The sequence below is a fragment of the Brienomyrus brachyistius genome, chromosome 22 (genome assembly GCF_023856365.1).
Source record: "Brienomyrus brachyistius isolate T26 chromosome 22, BBRACH_0.4, whole genome shotgun sequence".
NCBI classification, from domain to species: domain Eukaryota; kingdom Metazoa; phylum Chordata; class Actinopteri; order Osteoglossiformes; family Mormyridae; genus Brienomyrus; species Brienomyrus brachyistius.
This window is the reverse complement of record NC_064554.1, coordinates 15,909,488-15,922,573: the sequence shown is the minus strand read 5'-3', so window position 1 is coordinate 15,922,573 and position 13,086 is coordinate 15,909,488. Positions and strand designations below refer to the sequence as shown.

At 45.8% G+C, this 13,086-nt stretch overlaps 1 protein-coding gene across 1 annotated transcript in view; it reads right to left on the bottom strand.

Moving 5' to 3' along the window:
- Positions 1-4,019: 4,019 nt before the first annotated feature.
- LOC125717497 (protein sidekick-2-like) overlaps positions 4,020-13,086 on the bottom strand; it is a 119,045-nt gene continuing 109,978 nt past the window's right edge. Inside the window, exons 43-45 of the mRNA XM_048990498.1 lie at positions 12,467-12,611; positions 9,315-9,444; positions 4,020-5,917 (exon numbers count right to left, since the gene is read on the bottom strand). Of these exons, the coding sequence (XP_048846455.1) occupies positions 5,492-5,917; positions 9,315-9,444; positions 12,467-12,611 (701 nt within the window). The 3' untranslated portion in view covers positions 4,020-5,491. The remainder of the gene's footprint in view (positions 5,918-9,314; positions 9,445-12,466; positions 12,612-13,086) is intronic.

Genomic DNA, 13,086 nt, shown 5'->3' with positions numbered 1-13,086 from the left:
TAGTCGTTTTTATTAATATTGCATTCACTAATTTCTGATTTCAAACTCATACCAATTTTCCGCTGTCATGTACCGAAGGTGCGCCTCTGAGTAACTGAAAGGTAGCGCACTGAGAGCAGACCGGCCACACCCCCTACAAATACACATCCCCGCCCCCTTTTTCCATTTAAAGGCACAGAGCGAGTCTATTCGACAATGGTTTTGGGGGGAGGAGTCAAGACCCTTATATATTATTCATATATCTATCCATTCATCTTCGGACTGCTTCTCCTAGTGAAGGTCGTGGCATATTATCTTGGGTCATCTTTGACATATTATATATAAATATGAATCCTGTTGGAATTTAATATTTAGTATAGCAAATTAGTTCCCATGACCACTGGCATCATATTGAAGATCCAATAGCTGCATAGCATATGCGAACATAAATGAAAGTGTAGTGATAAGAGGGCTGAAGAAACACATGTTTTTTCCTTCATGTTTTCCCAGGGGGAGGGGGAGAGCTGCCCCGTCGGACAGTGGAACGGAAGTCCACAGAGTTCAGGGGGCTGAAAAATGCCTGGTTTGCCCTTCAAGCCCTTGGGTCACAAACATCCTGAGCTTGTTTAATGGAACGTATGAGAAGTATGAAAGGTCATCTCAAAGGTCATGCTGGCCTGTATCTGTGAATACTCTTTACAATTCTGCCCCGTTTACCACGCGGGAGCCCGACGTGTCACAGCAGCATCGTCTGCTGCCTTTGATCCATTTATTTATGCTAATTATGTTTGATTTAACCTGGTATGTCACCATCAGTGTTTGCAAATTACAGGAGATAAACAGGCTCAGTTTCTACATAAGCGAGTAAATATTGTCTTAACAGCCGAGTTGGCTAGACAGCATTCTTGGCTACATTGCAGGACTACAATGCTTTCCTCCAGGTACTCCAGTTTCCCCCCCACAGCCCAAAACTAGGCTGAGGTTAATTGGAGTTTTCAAATTGCCCGTAGGTGTGAATGTACGAGTGAATAGTGTGTGCGCAAATGACGTGTGTGCGTGCCCTGTGATGGGTTAGTACCCCATCTCGGGTTATTTCCTGCCTTATGCCCATAGGCTCTGCACTCCCCATGACCCTGAATAGGACAAGCAGTTACAGAGAATGGATGGATGGATGGATGGATGGATGGATGGATGGATGAATCACAATGCTTCTTCACTCCCCCTGTTGGATTTCTAGTGAAGTGGATTCAGACACAACATATTTACATTATTTACAGACAAAACCTGATCTGTTTTGGTTCAGCCTACTTCATAAAGTCGGCCTTGACTAAGGCATTGTAAGCCCTACCAATACTGTTCCTGAGCCATACAGAGAAGCAATGAGATACGACGTCTAAGTTAGAGCACATGCCTGATCACGGTCTCTCTCCATACGCGTTTTCCCAGTCTCGAGGAGGTCCAGTGCTGATGTAAAAACATCTCACAGGGCTCTCCATCTCCTCATGCTTTTATCTCACTCGTCATTGCTTTTCCACACGGAATATAAATATTTTTCACTAAAATACTGATACTAAAATTCTTCTCAGTATGGGGTTCATTAACCTTTATATCAGAATGTTTTGGCCCTAGTAAAGGAGCATATAGGATTTACTCGTGCCAGACCATACATACCGTGCCCAAGCACGTTTGAACCCCAAAGTCCAGTTTGTTTCACTAGTGTGATCACTTAGATGGACTGAGTCATGGTGTGCATTAAGTGTGATCACTAACCATGCCTCAGCATGGAACACAGGCATGACGTAATTGATGCGACACACATGTACGCTGTACATGATCCAGACCCAAAAAGAAAGGATCAGGTAGGCTGTACAGATCAGGTAGCGAAAAAAACATATTAAACATTGCAGCAAAGGGATTACTTTTCAGCAGTTGTCCAGTGTTTGCTGGAAATATGGGCTAATGAGAATATCCAGGAACTGGATGAAGTGCGCAAAAATTGTGTGGATTTGGTAAAATATAGCACATCTTATAAGCATAGCAAGATTTAATGAAAATCACTGCATTGCATATTTGATAGTTCTGTAAAAGGGAACATCCAGGCCCTCTCTCTGAAGCCTACAACACAGGCCCAGTATAGGAACATCCAGGCCCTCTCTCTGAAGCCTACAACACAGGCCCAGTATAGGAACATCCAGGCCCTCTCTCTGAAGCCTACAACACAGGCCCAGTATAGGAACATCCAGGCCCTCTCTCTGAAGCCTACAACACAGGCCCAGTATAGGAACATCCAGGCCCTCTCTCTGAAGCCTACAACACGGGCCCAGTATAGGAACATCCAGGCCCTCTCTCTGAAGCCTACAACATGGGCCCAGTATAGGAACATCCAGGCCCTCTCTCTGAAGCCTACAACATGGACCCAGTATAGGAACATCCAGGCCCTCTCTCTGAAGCCTACAACACAGGCCCAGTATAGGAACATCCAGGCCCTCTCTCTGAAGCCTACAACATGGGCCCAGTATAGGAACATCCAGGCCCTCTCTCTGAAGCCTACAACACGGGCCCAGTATAGGAACATCCTGGCCCTCTCTCTGAAGCCTACAACACGGGCCCAGTATAGGAACATCCAGGCCCTCTCTCTGAAGCCTACAACACGGGCCCAGTATAGGAACATCCAGGCCCTCTCTCTGAAGCCTACAACACGGGCCCAGTATAGGAACATCCAGGCCCTCTCTCTGAAGCCTACAACACGGGCCCAGTATAGGAACATCCAGGCCCTCTCTCTGAAGCCTACAACACGGGCCCAGTATAGGAACATCCAGGCCCTCTCTCTGAAGCCTACAACACGGGCCCAGTATAGGAACATCCAGGCCCTCTCTCTGAAGCCTACAACACGGGCCCAGTATAGGAACATCCAGGCCCTCTCTCTGAAGCCTACAACACGGGCCCAGTATAGGAACATCCAGGCCCTCTCTCTGAAGCCTACAACACGGGCCCAGTATAGGAACATCCAGGCCCTCTCTCTGAAGCCTACAACACGGACCCAGTATAGGAACATCCAGGCCCTCTCTCTGAAGCCTACAACATGGACCCAGTATAGGAACATCCAGGCCCTCTCTCTGAAGCCTACAATACAGGCCCAGTATAGGAACATCCAGGCCCTCTCTCTGAAGCCTACAATACAGGCCCAGTATAGAAACTTCCGGGCCCTCTCTCTGAAGCCTACAACATGGACCTCAATTAAAACCACCTAGGCCCTCTCACTAAGAGCTCACATATAACAAGCTGTGTAACAGAATTCAATATAACAACTTGAATAAATTAGTAAAAGGTGTTTTAAATTTTGATTAATAGATCGTCACGCATAAGAATTACGAGGCAAAATGAACAGCAGGTGTTATTAATTGACTGACTGGCCCAAAACAAACGTTATATCCAATCGCTCAGGGGCTGCTTGTTAGCACACACAACTTCTTTAACTATTTGTTTTACGTTTCCATAGTGATAAGCCAGCAGTTCTCACTGCACTCTTCTATTAAACATTACTGCCAAAACTCTTGATAATTAAAAACTGTTCATTGTGTTCCTTCTCTCCTGAAGACAAATGTCAATCAGTACATGAAGCCACTGTGGGAAATACAATAATGTATTTTGGAATTTGAATTCAATATAATGTATCTGTTTAATCGCAGACAGTTTTTTTATACGTCAGCGATCCCAGCACTGTGGGAAAGAGTTAATCATACCAGTGAACCTACAGTCCAACCAGGCTTGTGACCAGTGCTATGTGGGATCTCTGTGTGACCGTCATTCTCACTGACCACGGCTTTTCCTTTTTAGCACGTTAATTCATGTCAATTACAAAATATATGGAATTCCAGCAATTCAAGCCTCATTATAAAAATGCATATATTCAATATATTGATATATATTCAAGTTTCATGAATCTGTATGAACTATAATCTGTATATACACGCAATGAATTTGAATTTCTGTCTTATTAAATAAAATCTGTAGCTTGTATTTTGAAGTCAATTGTTTATTACATAATGACTTACAGTACAGTTTTTTTTTCCATTTCAATGTGGAGAAATCACATTGTGAATCCTAGTAAACACACATATTTATGCCTCTCATTGTCTTCCACAGATAAAACAAATCCAGAACTGCTCAAGCAAACCGCCCAAAGTGGGAGCCGCTGTTTCCGAATCAGTTTGTCTATTTTATTCATTAGGTCACATTAAAGCTTCTGTTAAATGCCCACCACCCTCCCCCATAGACATTTATAGGTTCAAAGACTGAAAATGCAACATTATACCACCTAGATTCTGCTTTCAAACATCTCTCAGGTCGTCATCATCTTCTCCCAAAGAGCAACGTCGTGGATTCACACTGCACCTTTCATGTTATCTGACGTGGACAATTTGCATGACATCGCCCCTCTGGAGCTCTTGGCCCGGGATGATGTCACCAGAAAACAAAAGCAGTTGACAAGGCAACAGCAGCAGGGGGGGAAAAAAAGCAAAAAATGACATCATATACAGAACCTGTAGAGCGCTAAGGCCAGCTGGCTCTACATCATGACACGAGATCTGCTGAATGCGGCCGAACGGAGTCACCACAGCAGTCATTTCGTCTGCCTCGCTGTAATCACGTAGGACTTCCTTAATTGAATACACATCCTTCTTCAGGTAATCCTATTTTCCTGATGTGCGATGAGGCATTGAAAACCCACAATTGCTGCTCCTCCAGGAACAAACTGAAACATCTAGGTTATCCGCGGCCAGTAGACAAGTGTCCGGAACTAATCGGTGTCCATTAATCAATCGGCCTTTATTTTGGTTGCTGTTGTTCCTAATTGCTCACTGCTTCATGTCAATGTAGCATTTAGGATGCGATTGCGCCATTAGCAATGGGGCACGTTGGTAGACAATGTCAAATGTGTGCTATTCCGGTGAAATTTCTCCACTGAAACACATAAAGCAGGAGCACGAATAAAGAACAAGACATTCGCAGCGGCGTTTCTCTGGCCGACCACAAAAGACAACCTTTACAAATGAGAATTGGCGTTAGAATTCTCTTACCTTTTTGTTTTACCTTTCAAAAGGCTCCTTCTACACAGTTTTTTCCCCTTTCTCTGATATGTCCGTTTTCAGTACAAGTGTCAGTCGCTTTTAATGAGTGTCTTTGTAACATCTGCCATCCGCGTGGGTCACAATTGTGATAGAATAACATCATCAAACAAACAAACAAACAAAAATCCGCCTTTTATCTTTTCAATAAAACACACACGCCTGGACACAAACATAAAAGAAACGGGGAAAATGCCTTTATGCTTACGGTTTGTCAGGTATTTTTGGCCATACCTATATCACTGTTCCATAAAAATATCTGCTTAGAGTTGAAAAACAAGCAAACAAAGGGAGGAAAAAATAGCAAGAATGAAACAGAAAGTGCCAGATTCACATTTGTTGATTTTTTTCGTTTGGGACCACGGTGGAATGAAAGTCTCGCCTCAGACAAACGAGGAGAATCCAGCGACGGGCGTCTGGGCGCCCGCACCCAGGCTGCTGGGCGGCCTGTAGAGAGCGCTGTGCTGACTGGGCGGGTTGGAGGACTGCTGGGAGGGCGTGGGAGTCCGGCTGCCCTTGGGCCTGAAGAGGGTACCCTGGCCCAGGGCCTGGGGCTGAGGCTGGGGCTGCGGCTGGGAGGCAGAGGCAACCTGGGGTAGGAGAGGGGGTAGGGGGGGCAGGGGCGGGGGTGGGCCGTGTGACTCCGCCTCCGCCGCGTCCTCCATGTAGCCGTAGGCCTGCGGGCGGGAGATGCCCTTCTGCTGCCGCCGCCAGGAATTGTAGTACGTGGGGTCGCTGATGTAGTGGTTGACGAAGGAGTGGATCTTGTGTCGGCTCTGCTCCATCTCGTACTCACTGTCGCTGCCCTGCTGTCGCCCAAGGGGAAGGTCATGGAAGGTGTTATCAGGTGTGCTTCGAGGATTCCACGGTGCCATTTTATCAGACTATTTCTTACAGATACTTTTAAACAGACAAAACATTAAAGGTTTTCGTTTTGAGCAAAAACGTCCCTTATGTTTTATGAAATGAATCAGTGCCATCTGGTAATAATGAAATGAAAGCAACAAAACGGAATTTTTTTGTGGCATCAAGGTTAATGCACGCCAAATCTCAAAGCAGGAAGCATGAAAAAAGGGCGAAGCAGTTTTATTTCCGATTTAGTTCTATTGTAAAAACATTCCAGAGGCAGAAATGAGATGCTTCTAAAGCCATCCTTGACCTCGGAGCTTTTAAAAAATGTTCAGATTATGATTTCTGCTCTTTGTGCAATCCGCCCGTTAACCACTTCCTACTTTGTGAAAGACGACTGTTAAAAACAAGTCTTTTTACTGGTGCGGCACTATTTAAGCACAACCGAAAGGAAACAGTAACCGCTCTTAATAGCCGCAGCACCACCTAAAATAAATCATTCTTCATTTAAGACAAGGTGGGTCTATATCTACCCATTAGGCATTACATTTTATTTGTCTAGCTAGCCTAGATAGTTCTATACATAGTTCCTTTTCTAATCGAAGGCACACAGGAGTTCACCCAAAACACTGGAAAGCACCATTCCGGTACAAGAACACGAGATCCGCCTATGGAGAGATTGGTCTCCAAACCATCAGTCACCACCTTGCAGTAGTTGTTATGTGGGTTAACCAGGTACAAAGTGACGTCACACCATTCTCAGTGCATTCATGTAGCCTAGTGAACACTCACAATTATGTCACTAACCCAAAACCTATATCACTTCACTAATTGCCAATGAAAATACCCAAGTACACACACCGAAGGTTTATCATATAAAAGCTGTTGTTGCACTGTAACCTCTCAGATAACCTCTCAGTGGAAGGTGATAAACTCTCAAACTCTAGATAAAGTCTCCGGTCACTTGGTGCAGAGTGGCTGCCCGTGGTCCTGAGCGTCGCTATCTTGAAGCCTGCTGGCTCTCTAGGTAGCATGGTTTCCCCACACTTCCAGCTGTGTGCGTTGGAAGCTACCATGTGACCGCGTGGATCTTACATTACGTTCATTTAGCGGACACTTTTATCCAAAGCAATATATAAGAACAAGAAACATAACTAGAGAAAGCAGAATCAGACAGTCCCTGGAGCAATGGAGGGTTAGGGACCCCGTCCAGGGGCCCAACAGTGATGTCAACTGTGCCACCCCAGGGATTTTAACTGGCAACCTTCTGATCACAGGTAGAGGGTCCTAATCTGCGGAGCCACACATGTCCATGTGATTCATAGGCCTCTGGTGTCACGTTGCATGTTCTTCTGAAGTTCTGGGTGACATTTCCTTCCTGTTTCATGTAACAATCTTTTGGGATCAGCCACCTCGCCCCCCCCCCCCCCCCCCCGAGGTTAGACTACCCCAGCTGACATGAAACTCGTCTTTAAAGATGTGTTGAAATTTAAATTTAAAAGGAACAAAGATATTGTAGGCATATAATTCATATAGCGATATTAACATAAATCTAATGCCAGTGTCCAATGACTGCCATTGTGTGCATACGTGTGAATGAGTGAATGTATTAACTGAGAGAGAAAGATCCTGACAGCTAACACCACAGTGACCTGAAATCTAATAAAACTATGGGTGGGTGAGGAGAAAGTAAGCCACCCCACCCAGGCCTCTTATTCACCTGTCAGGGTTCATAATACAATTCAGGACCCTGCTTTAGTGCTTGGGTCAGTAATAGCTGTCCTTTGATATGCCTGAAAAGCATGGCAGAGAATATTTCATTTATAAAAGAGGCAGTAAAAACATATACAAAGCAACTGGGGAAAAATAAACCGTGGATATGGAAATTTTCCGTCAGCAGGAGAAACAGTCTCATATCCTGTCCATTATTTTAAACAATATAACAAATTAATTATTCATCTGGAAATTTTTTCGTTTCCCAATCCGTGGAAATATTATTGTTAAATGGCTATATTCTAAAATTGAAAGTGAGTTTCCATGGCGTGAATTAGGGATACTGCATTCAGAGAACAGTGTAGTATATTAAGGAATGACAACCTTATTTAACAGAGTTCCACGCAAAGAAAAGGATAAGCTTCTGGTGATGAAAAGCATCGCACGTAAATTATTATATACCATGCTGCCTTGGATACCAATGCTGGACTGGGATTAAATATTGGCCCTGGACATTGGGGTTCCACATGATATATTTTGTTGAGCGTGAGTGGGGGTCTTTCTCAAGATGAAGGGGGGTACCCCACGATAAATATAAATTTGGGTGATTGGGGGATGGGGGGGGGGGGGGGATCTGTCCGCCATGACAGCTAAGAAGGGATCTGAAACGTGCCCAGAACGTTGTTTATGTTGCACTTGAGTAGTAGTTCTCATTGAATAGTATTTTTGTTTGGTTTTTGTTTTGTTTGGGAAACGTTGTGTAGCTCCTGCTCTAATATCGCTCACACTTGTATCTGGGGAGCCCAGCCTAGTCGACTCCTCTGCAGTTGTTTGTAATGCACTATCTGTCTCACTTGCACATCGCTTTGGACAGAAAGAGATTACAGCTGAACTAGTTTTGGCTGGGTGAGATGGGGGCAGTAAACAGAAAAGTAGGGCAGGAGGGCAGACAAGCACTGGGGGGGGTGGGGGGCAGTAAATCATCCTTATGAATGATTCAGCCTGGCTGGAGATTACAATAAGGCGCAAGAAGCCGGACACAGTCCACCCAGGAAGGGCGAGACAAAATCAGAACATCATGAAAAGAACGACGTCGCCGCTTTCAAGCGTGATGCTTGTCGTCTCACATTTCTGAGAACGGGCAAGTAATTGCATGGTTTCTGCAAGTTATTGGCCCAAGAGATACCTTAGCTGCATGTGACAGGTCAGGACTATCTCTGAAGCCATTTCAGTTCGAGGGGATAAAAACAAGAGGGTTCAGGCATGACCTTATTGTGTCGGCCTGACTGTCAGGCCTTCACACAGTGGGACAGGAGAGGAGGACGAGCTCTTTTTCAAAGAGGACGGCGACCACAGATGGGTGGGAAGGAAGCCAGTAACACAGGCTATGTCTGCTAGCATCACTGAAACATAAAAACTGTGGCTCTCAATGATATGACTGTAAGAGAAAATAAATGATGATCTTAGTAAAAATTTACTTTTGTGATCTGCTGTGTGTAACACGATAATGGACCAACACAGCAGTCTCTAACATTATATTACACTGGTGCATCACAGTCTGCATCTGGACCACAATGGCTACCAATGTATGTCATTCGGGATTCCAGGCTGCTAAGCAGGCCGATGAGGAGTGGTGAGACGCACCTGCGAGTCGGAGACTTCAGACGGCTTCTCCGTCAGACTGCTGCTCTCTGCAGCCACCAGGTCGTTGTATTTGGCACTGACGTCCTCGTCCGAGTAGTGCAGGCTGCCCGGACTGGGCCGGGGCGGAGACCTGGGCGAGGAGAGGGCATCCGGAGAGACTGCGGTCACATCTCAAGCCCTCGAGCTTGACTTTAAGTGAAACAACACATTTTTGCTCACATGTATACAGGGTACAACAAGGGTACAGCCCTGGTACAAACAACATGAATATACCTCAAATGGTATAACAATGTTCCTCAGAGTCCATTTTGTACCTTAAAAGGTACATTTACCTACAGCTATGGTACAATTGGCAGATGCTTGAGGGTACAGCAGCAGTGACAAGTAATTGTACAAAGGTAAAAAATTGGTACATTTTCTGTTCTATACCACGAAGCAGGGGTATAGAACAAGGGGGTGTAGAACCTCCTAATGTTTAAATTGCCTTTATTCTTCTTTGTATTAAGTTGTGCCCCCCCACAATATCAAACTCTCTCCTACACCCTTACTGCCAGGTTATACCGGAGTCACTCGAGAGAAACGCAAAAGCGCGCAGAGATCCCCCTACATCCAAGGATATTTCTGCATCTGTCTACAAATTCAGTTTCATTCTGGGATATTATATACTGCCCTGAGGTGAGAATGTTCACCCTCTGGCTAAAGCCCGAAATCTGATTAGAAGGAAGGCAGTAAAGCGAAAGAGGTAACTGTGACATTATTTGCTAGGAAAATCAGATTTAAATTGGGTCACAATGCTCTTAGCAGCTCTGAAAACACTGGGACTTTGGGATGTTAGGAGTAGACAAAGGCACTGAGGCACTGTGCAGAGCCCTGACAGAGGGCGCGATCTGAGATAAGATAGGGGAGGCCTCTATTCAGATTTACAGACAGAGGGTGGGAGACCGGGGGATTGATAATAATCGTGGGGCACACAGAAAATCCCACAGGGGGGGTAACACACTGCCAGACTCAACGCTGGGGGTGGGGGTAGGGAGACATTGCAGGGGTGCGGCTGAACACACTCTAGGGGTGGGAGACTTCTGCTTGCATAAAGACCCTCTTTTCATTCAAAGCACCACAGACCTGGGGGGGCCCTCCCCGTCCCCCCCGCCCCGTCACAAAATCAAACATTGCAAAGCAAAAAAATCTGATGCAAGTCCAAGCTAACAACCCACCAATCTTGCCATAATAAATCTGGACTCTTGTGAAAATACCCCCGCCCCCCCACTGTTTTTCCCACCCCCTGGCCAGGTTGTAAATTGCTTTTACGCAGCTATATGCTTGGGGGATTTGTTATTTTTTTATGAAAGCTTTTTTTTTAAAGCATCACAGGACTCAGGAAGTGCTTGCTTTAGCATAACAACCACGTCCCCAGAAAAGCCACTGAAAAAAAGCATAGTAATAAGTTGGAGGAAAAACATGATTTAGGGTAGATGATGGCGAAAGTCTGCTCTGCTTTACACATACGCACAGAAGTCCTAGCAAAGAGAAGCGTCTTGGGGCACGGCATTAAAGGGTTAACAGGAAGCGACACTAAAGGGTTAACAGGAAGCGACACTAAAGGGTTAACAGGAAGCTGCTTAGTGCTGAAGAGTGAGAACGGAGGGATGGAGATTCGCCTGTTTGAGAATTCTGGAGAAACCTTGACCTAGACAGACAAGAAAACTTGGGAGGTGGAGTGAGGGGGGGGGGGGGTGCATTCTGAAAGCACCAGCCTAACGTCTAAATAATTCAGAAGCAGCTCATGCTGGACCCCCCACCCCATTCTCGGCCCACCACAAAAACATGGAGACAACCCTCCCCCATGTGGATGGAAGAAACTCGGTCCAGGCTTATTAGCAGGGTTACACCCAATGAAGGACTTCAAAGACAGGATGTTGCTCCCAGTCCCTTCATCTAAGAGGGGGGAGGAGACGGCCAAAGACCACCCCCTTGATGGCCATGCTAGCCCCCCCCCCCCCCATCCGTGACCCAACTGACATCATAGCTCTCAGGCTAGAATAACAATCCATCTGCATTGAAGGTGAGCTGGCTCAAAAGCCTGCTGAGAAAAACTTTCCCTTTCAAATCTCTCCGCTTCCTGAACAGAGATGCACCGAATGCTGAGCAGATCAAAAGGCTACTTTCATATGATGAATGAGTGAAGAAACCAGGAGGGCAAGCAATGAATAATTTATACAAAATACCTTTATGTAAAATCAGACCAAAGAAATATAATCATTTAGAGAATGAAATATCAGCGATTTGGAAAACTCTACTAATAGTATGGTGGATACACAGATTTAAGATTAATTTACATCAGAGATACTGATATTAACAATATACTGATGCACTGAATTTATTATAAATGGTTAACAACTATCCCCATGAGGAATAAAATAATGTTTGGTCCCCTGTCTTAACACTTCAAAGAGTTTTGAAGCTGCCCACCATGTGACTGGGAAGCTGAATTAACTGGCCTTTTATTTTGCTGCTGAACTGTGCTCACTGCTGCCTCCTCTGGCGAACAACTGAACATAGGAACACATCAGCTCTGTAATGGGCCTGGAAAAATCAGTCAAATTTCGAGCGCAGCGCTCATTTCCGGGATTTATCAGAGGCTGCCGCCTGGGTGGCAGAACTGAAAGGCTTCACCGCAGGAGAAATACGCGCTGATGGGAATCTATCCTCCTTCTGGATGTCGTTTTGTTGTGGAAACACGCGGCGATTTGTCAATTTACTTATTCCGCCACATTAGACTATTCTACGTAATGGGCCTCCCATTGGGGCAGCGCGGCCCAGACAAAATGTGCACTTACCCATTTATCGCTTTACTGTCTGCTTGAATAAAACCACTCTTGTAAGATTCCTTAAAAACAATTCTGACTCAAACTGGCATGTCTAGGACAGGGAGCCTTTCGGGTCTTTTGACAGAGACATCATCGCCCTGGAGTAGTCACCTGCTTCCCCGAGCAGTAAACTCAGGTGTCAAGCACAGCTTGCTAATTCTTTTACGGTGGTTTTGGTCGCTGTGATATGGACTTGACCTCTGGGTCGGTGCAGCCCGATTACCTTGGCATGCACGGCCTAAATCCTTTTACCGGTAGCCGTGAAATAGCACGCCGGGGCCTCACCTTGTGTAGATCCCGTTCTTGCGGCAGAAGGAGTTTTTAACGGACAGCCGTCGGTTGTTGAGCTCCAGGGTAGGAAAGTGGCCCTCGTCCAGCCTCACCATGTCCCCATGGGTTAGCTGGAGTGCGCTGCATTTAGTATGGTTTCCTGGGGGGGGGGGGCACATTGTCGCTGTGTGACAATGGCGTCGAAGACGTCGCAAGGCATGTGCCAACTGCCTGCCGCTACATGCTAATCCATTCCAATAGCTCTGCAGCTGCCCTTTGCGAATGCTATTAGCGTTGCCGCTGCTGCTGTCTACGCAACTTTCACAGCTGGCGCTAATCGCTACAGCTACTGCAGCTACTATGGCAGCTACAAAGCCTAGCTGCACAGATTTAGCTACTGATGCTAATCAACAACCAGAAATACACTTCATCTAATAGTATTTGCAGATGAACCTTCCAGTGCTCAGGAACGCCCTGGGCATCCTGAAAGCTCAGTTTCTCTCGTCCTGTGTTTGCAGTCCACACTGCCTGCCCTTCACAAGATGGATGGGTTAGGGGCACACGGGGCTGTAAGGCCAGGATACGTATGTTTTGCAAAGACCTAAGCAAGTCATGTGACCTCCACAAACAGCCCA